A 9,590-nucleotide genomic window follows, 5' to 3' on the forward strand; every position below is an offset into this window, starting at 1 on the left:
AAATTGGAAAGGACCTTTCAAGATAACTGAAGTCTTGGGGAAATGTTACTATAAGGTGTCCGACTTGAATGGAGCCGAGTTACCAAGGTTGTGGCATGCTTGTAATTTGAAGTGATACTATAGCTAGAAGCGTAATCCATTCCCTGATGTATTCTTTTTTCTGACTTCATGGTTTTTTTTTCCGAGAAGGATTTTCTTGAAGGGGATTTTAATGAGGTATCAAAGCGGGGGCTAGGGGCGAAGAATCTTATTTCCTTAGTAGCCAAAGCGTCTTTGTAAAGATACATTTCATTAATAATAGTACTTTCTCTTTTAAGAAAATTCCATTATCATTCCTACGATACGCACTGACTTAAGCTCGAAAAAACGCAAAAATCTATTGCCCGACCAAGGTGGTCAGCAAGATAAAGCGACGAAGTACAAGCCAGTGTAAAGAGGTTATAAAAGACGACCATAACAGCTTGGGAGTAATATGACAAGCGACTCACAAGTCGGAAAGCCCCAAGCAGGACAAAATGCGTCACAAGAATAATCTAAGTTACAAAAACAATTCAACATCAAAGCAAGTTGAACGTTGCACTAAAGTAATGGAAAACAAAAGTCACAAAATTCCTTAAAGGTCATTTAGTAAAAGCTTCCACAAAAACTTCGTAAGCGATAGAGAAAATGTCCATCATGCAAAGGAAGCCTAGAACCTGCAATGACTAAACCTTTTCTCACAAAAATAGCTACCCTGTTAAAAGTCCTACCAAAAGGACTAAGCACCCAAAAAGATAAACAGTAGCAGCTGTTAAAGATCCTTTTTTAAGGGATCAAGAGTTAGAAGCCAACACAAATATCAAACATATACATAAAAAGAGTTCATAAAAAAAGGTCCCACAAGTCGGGCCTTAACAACAAATTTAAATAGGACAAATAAGGGGATTCGGATCGACAGCAAGAGAAGAGGTCGGCTCGGCAGTAGAAGTCGGACGGGTCGGAGGAACCTCTTTGACAGCAGAAGTGGGAGTGGCCTCAGGATAAGTGGATGAAATCGCTAGGAAACCCTTGGATAAACCAGCCTCACGAGGATGAGACTCCACCATGCGCTGCCTAGCCGTTTTCACCTTAGAATTAGTAGCAGGACAAGGAGGAAACACAATCCTCCCATCCACAACCACTTTGTCAGGATGAAGAGGAGACAAATCCAAGTCCGGAGCAATAACTCGGACTTGCTCCTTTAGCACCTTGAACACCTCATCGGTTCCTTCAGCAACTGACTCCTCCAGGTCCATATATGCCTCTCTAAGACGCTCCACCTGCTCTTTCAGCTCTATATTTTACAAGAAAATACGGACGTAATTCTGCTCGGCCTTCTGACTCAAACCATCAGCCATAGCACAAGAAGTTATAGACCGCTTCTCCCTCTCACGAGATTTGGAGAGCTCATCTTCTAGCCGGGCCTTCTCCTCCTGTAACCTCTTCTCATCCTCCTGAAACATGGCTAACTGGCCCTGAAGAGCCTCCAAAGAATGCTGAGTAGCATTCAAAGGAACCTTCTCCAGCTCTCTCAAGAGAGAAGTACAAACCCCTGCAGTACGTATCCCTCCTCGGATTAAGACCTGAAGATGGTTTCTGATGGAGGCATCATCTATAGAAATAGAACAATGAGGAAGGATGTGCCTCTCATAGAACTTGACCCCGTCGAAAATAGAGTCACCAATGTTGGAGACACCAGACTCCAAAGTCTTTCTTTTCTTCGAAATAGGCTCTGAAGAGGGAGGAATTGGAGGGGTAAGGGCAACAGGAGGAGGAGGAGGAGGGGTAGCAAGAGGATTTACCGACTTGGCCAGAGTAAAAGATGTCGTCCCCAGATCCGACTTTTGGGGAGAAAGAGTAGCCGATGTCCCGCCCTCCTGCAATTGAGTAGCTCAGGCACACTTGTTCCTCTTGGCCTCCTGGACTTTAAGATAAGCCTTTGACCCACTTTTCATCTTTTATGAAAAAGAAATTTAAAGATGAAAGCAGACAGGTCGGAAAAACTTGGAAATATCTACAAAGTCAAAATAAATAGCTACCTAGTTCGGTACGGACATACTCGGAGTTCCGAGGAAGAACTTTTTTGTGTCAAGGTTTGGAGCCCGTCCCCAAGCCTCTCGGAAAAAATCAACTACAACCTCTTCTACTTCGTCCAAATCCACCAAGTTGTATTTTTCAACAGAGGCTGCCTGGTATGCGAAGTTGTGATCAATACTTTTCACAAATCAAATAATCCCCGGTAATGAATCCAAAAACTTGGTGTTCAATACCATGGCATAAACACAACTTCGCACAACTAACCAGCAAGTGTACTGGGTCGTCCAAGTAATAAACCTTACGCGAGTAAGGGTTGATCCCACAGAGATTGTTGGTATGAAGCAAGCTATGGTCACCTTGTAAATCTTAGTCAGGCAAACTCAAATGGGTATGGTGATAAACGCATATAACATAAAGATAAAGATAGAGATACTTATGTAATTCATTGGTAGGAACTTCAGATAAGCGTATGAAGATGCTTGTCCCTTCTGTCTCTCTGCTTTCCTACTGTCTTCATCCAATTCTTCCTACTCCTTTCCATGGCAAGCTTAAGCAAGGGTTTCACCGTTGTCAGTGGCTACCTCCCATCCTCTCAGTGGAAATGTTCAACGCACCCTGTCACGGCACGGCTATCCATCTGTCGGTTCTCAATCAGGCCAGAATAGAATCCAGTGATTCTTTTGTGTCTGTCACTAACGCCCCGCCCTCAGGAGTTTGAAGCACGTCATAGTCATTCAATCATTGAATCCTACTCAGAATACCACAGACAAGGTTAGACCTTCCGGATTCTCTTGAATGCCGCCATCAGTTCTAGCCTATACCACGAAGATTCCGGTTAAAGAATCCAAGAGATATTCACCCAGTCTAAGGTAGAACGGAGGTGGTTGTCAGTCACACATTCATAGGTGAGAATGATGATGAGTGTCACGGATCATCACATTCATCAAGTTGAAGAACAAGTGATATCTTAGAACAAGAACAAGCGGAATTGAATGGAAGAACAATAGTAATTGCATTAATACTCGAGGTACAGCAGAGCTCCACACCTTAATCTATGGTGTGTAGAAACTCCACCGTTGAAAATACATAAGTGATAGTGTGATCATTGGTTTCGGCCCCAAAGAGGGAACCAGAAGAACCAAGATGAAAATACAATAGTATAATGTCCTACTTATAGAAAACTAGTAGCCTAAGGTGTACAGAGATGAGTAAATGACATAAAAATCCACTTCTGGGCCCACTTGGTGTGTTCTTGGGCTGAGCATTGAAGCATTTTCGTGCAGAGACTCCTCTTGGAGTTAAACGCCAGCTTTGGTGCCAGTTTGGGCGTTTAACTCCCATTCTTGTGCCAGTTCCGGCGTTTAACGCTGGGAATTCTGAGGGTGACTTTGAACGCCGGTTTGGGCCATCAAATCTTGGGCAAAGTATGAACTATCATATATTGTTGGAAAGCCCAGGATTTCTACTTTCCAACGCCGTTGAGAGCGCACCAATTGGGCTTCTGTAGCTCCAGAAAATCCACTTCGAGTGCAGGGAGGTCAGAATCCAACAGCATCTGCAGTCCTTTTCAGTCTCTGAATCAGATTTTTGCTCAGGTCCCTCAATTTCAGCCAGAAAATACCTGAAATCACAGAAAAACACACAAACTCATAGTAAAGTCCAGAAAAGTAAATTTTAACTAAAAACTAATAAAAATATACTAAAAACTAACTAGATCATACTAAAAACATACTAAAAACAATGCCAAAAAGCGTATAAATTATCTGCTCATCACTGCCTCTATCCAATATAGTGGGAAACAAGGCTCATTATTCTCATTAAGGAAAAAGTGGTGATGGCCCTCTACAGCTCGGACCTTGAAGAAGAAATTTTTGAAAGCATAGAAGGATTCGTCAAAAATAGAAAAAACTTTCTGACCTTGAATGGCTCAGAAGGAAACCCACTGTTGTTTATTAGAAAAGGCGCTAAAAGGTTTTGTAAGATGAAACAAAAAGAAGAATATCTTTAAGGAAATCGGAAAACCAAGCTCACGACTGATGAACTGGTAAATCTTTATAAAACCCCAAGAATTAGGGTGTAGTTGAGAAGGAGCAACTCGGCAGTAAGAAAGAACTTCGGTTTCAAAGTCATAAAAAGGAAAGGTCACCCCAAGCCGGGTAAAAAAACAATCATACATGAAAATAAAATGAGGGTCTGAATCTATAACTCTGCCAAAAAAGACTCGATCCTCTGGATCAGGAGCAACTAGCTCATATTTCACTTCTTCCTCCCCAGAACTACAGAGCATATGGTGCATCCGAAACTCATCTACAAAAACGTTATCTACTAAGGGAATTTCTCAAAGGACTGAGGCATCTACCCATCTCAACAAGTCCCCAGGAACTCTTGAAGACATTTTTGAAATAGATGAACGAGACATATAGGGCAATATACCTACATTATACAAAGAAGGAATCGTTACAAACAAGCTTCAAACAGGGGAAGTTTTCTTTTATAAAATAAAGAAGAAATTAACAGCCGCAAAAGATAATCTTTTCGAAAGAAAAAGCAAAACACAATAATCTCAAGGCTTCCCAGCATATAAAACAACAAAAACGACAATAAAGGTGCACAAAAACTACATAAAATCTCTCAACAAGTACTTAGTTCGTCAAAACAAAAATAATAGAGGCACGAAAAAGAGAAAGTTTGAGTAGTAACCAACTAACCTTTTCTTGAAAACGAACAAAGGAAAGAGGATTCTTGACAAGGACCGAGCGAGCACCAAGCACTGAAAAGCGAAGGGCTTGGGTAAAGAAGAAAGCACGAGAGAAAGAAAGTTTACAGTGAAGGCCGAAAAAGAAAAAAGAGAGAAAGGGTCAAAGTATTTATAAAACACCAGGGACAAAAGTGTAAAAAGTCACACTCATTTAAAAAGTGTGCCGCTACCAATGTAACTTCTCCTCACGTGTTAATACGAAAAGCCAACAGACACGATGGTTGGCAGCCTGAAATCACGTCGGTTTTCAAATCCGAGATCACGTCGATTTTCCGACTTGTGAAGAAGATACCGACCTATTTCCAACTTCAACCAATACTCGAATCCAACTCAAAATGAAGAGATCGGACTCTTGTAGGGGCATTGTTCATATCCTGACCCAAAACATAAGCCAGGCCCAAAGCAGAGAAAGCCCAGAGGATAGCTACCGAGTAACCGATCTCCCAAGAGGTCAGACATAATGCTACAAAGTGGTAACTCCCCCCGAAGGAGTTATAACTAATCCCTACTATCTCTCACCTACTTCTAGAAGAGAGATCTCAACAACCCCTAGAAAAAGGGGACGATTATCCACCACCAATAGTGGAACTACTCCAATGGTGGTTATTGATTCATCACTTATAAATACACTGACACCCCTCAGATATACTTAGTTCTAATACACTTAAACCTGCTTAACCCCGTGCTGACTTAGATATTGGAGTATCTTGCAGGAACCACTCCCCACTTTCTTACACACAACTCAGACGGCGGCTCCCTGACGTATGACAAGTCAGAAACCACCATCCTTAAACATTTGGACCTCATAGACAAGCCCAATCGTCATCCGGTTTCAGGTAACCTTCGGAACAGCTAGGTTTTAAATATTTTATTTTGTTACGTTTTGGATGATTCTTTTTATTATGATTTTTTTAAAATGATTTTGAAAATTTTAAAATGAATTTTGAAATTTTTAGGAATTTTAAAAATTTCAAAATGGTTTTACAATGATTTTGATTGTTTGTTATTATTTGGTTTAGATTTTTTTTAGATTGATATTTTTTATTAGAATTTGAATGTTTCTCGTGAATTAACATTTCCTTAGAAAAAAATTCAAAAAAAAAGTGCTAGTTGGCTGAAGTTGGCTACACCTTATGAAGTATGGACACTTGAGTTATTGTATCGTATTAAATATATTTTGGATACGACATTGATTGATATTCATTTGATACATGTGTTTTTTGTGTCCAACTGTGTCTTAATAAAAAATAAAAAATTCTTTCCTAGACGCGCTCAGATACATCTAAATATCATCACATGTGAATGTGTCTAGCATTATTCTTAACATATATTCTTGAAATGAGTTTAGAAATAATATTTATTATTAATTATTAAAACAAAAAATATTTTAAATATTTATATAATTAAATAAAAACACTAAATATAATTAAAAAATTAATTTATATTTTAATATCAATAAAATATCAAAATATCATTATAATTTATCTAAAAATATCTTATATTTTATATATATACATTGTCCTGGTGCGTCTTATACTGCACTCCTTACTGGTTACTTATCGGGATTGTAAAAACAAAAACTAAGTAGAAAACCGTGGCCCAATGTTCAAATCTTTGATACTATACAATTACAAAGGGCAATATCAGCAACCAGAAATTGGGGCAAAAGAATCAGTGATTCTGATTTTACTCAATTTTCTTTTTCTCTTTTTTCATTCTTAATCCATGTACATACTATAAGCAATAGTACAGGGGATAGAACAAATACAAGATACACGACAAAGGTTCTATTTGAACATTGGTGTAGCAAAAAATTGTGTGCATACATTTAGGATGCTACTTTATATTTTATCACAATCTGGATTTCTTGGAGGACAAGGTAGATGGTGACAATGGTGAAAGTACTGAAGACGAAGACAACGATGACAATAGCGATGAATCGCAGGGATGAGTCATTGGCGATGGGCTGCAATCTTCAGATCGCGATCTTTTGCAGCATCTTTTCTCTCCTTCCTTCACTTCACCCTTCATGATGAAATCTTTTAAGCGTCTTACATCGGATAACTTCACCGGCTTTAATAGAAAGTCCTCTGCTCCTTCCTCCAAGCATCTGTTAATTAGAACATTTTATAAGGTTCTTGGATGAACTGAAGATCATATAAGTGTGAAGACGCGAGACTCACGTGTCTTAAAGTTTCGGACTTTTTAACACATATAGGATTACCTATTAAGGTGACTACCATCTTCACTTGAAGATGATAGTTAAAATGTGGATATGTATTATGTTAAGTAATTCAATCAAACATGTCAAATTATCTAATAATTCACTAACTATTAAATCACCTTAATTTCTTACCGTGAAGTTATAAGACCATGTATGATGTATGAGTCAAGGATTTTATTCAATCGAATTCGGAACTAGGGAACATCATCTATGTTCAAATATGCTATTCTTTTCCATTGGAAAAAATCAGGTTTCAGATGCAAAATGATGCTAGCTAGTCCTAGATTTTTCTAGAGGTACTTGATTTTCTCTATCTTAGAATCACAAGCTAAGAAACAAAAAATGTTACCCATGTCATGCCAAATGCTAGAGTCAATGAAAGAAAGAATGATTAGTTGAGAGCTTACCTATCAATTCTAGTCAAGATATTCTCCGATGACATGATCACCACTGGAATCTCTCTAAAAACAGACGATTCCTGCTGAAATTGAACACAAATTTACATAAACATATGATAGTTTTGTGCACATAACATTCAATCTGTTAAGAACAAATTACACACCTTGATTTTCTTGAGAAGATCATAACCAGTCATCCCCGGCATCGAATAATCAGTCATTATCAAATTAACCTTCACACTCTGCCGCCATAAACAAATCAAAACAAACAAACATATAATAAGAACCACAGAATCCCAAGAAATGAAAACAAAAAAAGTTTGTTAGTTCTTCTTTGCTTACATCAAATCCAATGGAGCTTTTCTTATCCCCATCCAACCCCAAATACTGAAGAGCTCTAGTTCCACTCTCCACCACTGTCACTGCCATAAACAAAAGCTTCAGAATCAGAAAAACCATTGAATGAACCATTAATCCGATGCAACAAACAACAAAGACTTGCTTGGTGAATTACCTTTGCAAGAAGATATCTTGAGCAAGCGTTCAATGACCTTTCTATCCACAAGACTATCATCAACAGCTAAAACATGAAGCTCATTTGCACCAGAAGGAGATTCCTCAAGCTTCTCAGGTAAATTCTGCCTCAAAACTTCACCACCAGCCATAGCCAATAAATAAAATCAGAAACCCAAGAGAGATTTTGATGAGAAGAGAGAAAATGTGTTGAAGGGACACAAGAAGGAGAAGAAATGAAGATGGTGTGGCGTTTAAGTATGGAGAAAGAATGGAGAGAGAAAGCGACGCGCATAGATTAGTGAATACTAAATGGGAAAGAGAGATTTGTGGGGCTGATCTTGGTTGAATTAATAAAAAGGAATAAAGGTGACAGATTCGGAGGATCCAAATCTCAGAGATCTTTGCAAATCCATCCACCTCCACTTGTCCCTTCTCATGTCATCATCAATATCAAAATCATAATCAAAATCCATATCTTATATTATATTATTATTATGTCCCCCCAATATCTCATCTTAATTAAGAGGATTTTCTTTTCTTTAATTAACAATGATGTTAATTGGTAAACACTATATTGATGTTTGTAAAAACCAATTTGGCTCCTGGAGTGAAAATCTTACTCATCTATTTAAATTAGTGATAAGGGTTGAGAATATAAATTTTATTTTATATACGTAATAATTTATTAATCAACAATAAATTTTTAATTAAAATTTAAATTTATGATAGATTAATTATTAGATAAAAATAATTTGACTAAATTATTTTGATATAATACTTATTGATATTTTAACTGTTATTTTTATATCGGTAATTATTTTTACATAAGAGATTATAGTAACTACTGCTATAATAAGCACCTCTTTGGAGGGAAAAAAAAACTCAAATCAACAATTCAGATTTCTCTTGGTTAATTATAGTTTCTTTAATCATAATTAGAAAATTTTAAATGGGAAATGTGAGGAAAGAAGATTTTCGTCGTGTGTATCTATATATTGTTATGATAAATTATGTTTTCATATTGATATTATGATATTAATAAATCACGTAATTATAGTGTTTATTACACGAAAAGATTCTCATAACGTTGGTCACGGTCAGAGTCAGACAGGGCCTAAATATGTAATATGGTCCCGGTGGCTGCCGCGGGTTTGACTTGACATTAGTTTTGAAGCTAAACGACCTTTTCCTCTTTTTTTTTTTTATTATTAGGTTTTTTTTTCTTTTGCAACCACCTTTTCCCTTGTCTCATAGAATATTTGTTTTTGTTTATTAGATGTCGTTATTAATAAATAATAATACTATTTACAGTGTAAGTTGCACATATTTTTTTCCCTTAATGAAGATAGGATATCTTTTCCACTAATAAGAAAAGCATACAATTGGTCCCGCATTTCTCTTGTTTGCATACTAATATTTTATTTTAAAGGCTAAACAATGGATGTTCTAATTGAATATTTTTTAATATTTTATTTTTATCACATCATGTGCGAAATTAATTATGGTCGAAACAAAAATGATGTAAGTTGATACTTGTTTTGAATAAGAATGGATAATGAGGAATTTGATTATACGGACTCAGACGTTACATAGATAATCTAATAATAAAAAAAGATATTACTCTACAAAACAGAAAATC

General features: G+C 37.0%; 1 protein-coding gene across 2 annotated transcripts; it reads right to left on the reverse strand.

Moving 5' to 3' along the window:
- Nucleotides 1-6,470: 6,470 nt before the first annotated feature.
- On the reverse strand, nucleotides 6,471-8,277 carry LOC112695290 (two-component response regulator ARR5). 2 transcript variants are annotated; one of them, XM_025747573.2, is made up of 5 exons: nucleotides 7,950-8,277; nucleotides 7,778-7,857; nucleotides 7,600-7,677; nucleotides 7,445-7,518; nucleotides 6,471-6,923 (listed from the first exon to the last, which is right to left on the reverse strand). In XM_025747573.2, exons 1-5 carry the CDS (start codon nucleotides 8,098-8,100, stop codon nucleotides 6,665-6,667), a joined length of 642 nt encoding a protein of 213 aa, XP_025603358.1. In that variant the 5' UTR covers nucleotides 8,101-8,277; the 3' UTR covers nucleotides 6,471-6,664. The 2 variants fall into 2 exon arrangements, with proteins under 2 accessions (XP_025603358.1, XP_025603366.1); XM_025747581.2 differs by having other exon boundaries at nucleotides 7,445-7,515; nucleotides 7,950-8,274.
- Nucleotides 8,278-9,590: the final 1,313 nt, after the last annotated feature.

This window comes from Arachis hypogaea, chromosome 1, assembly GCF_003086295.3.
Source record: "Arachis hypogaea cultivar Tifrunner chromosome 1, arahy.Tifrunner.gnm2.J5K5, whole genome shotgun sequence".
In the NCBI taxonomy this organism is placed as follows: Eukaryota; Viridiplantae; Streptophyta; class Magnoliopsida; order Fabales; family Fabaceae; genus Arachis; species Arachis hypogaea.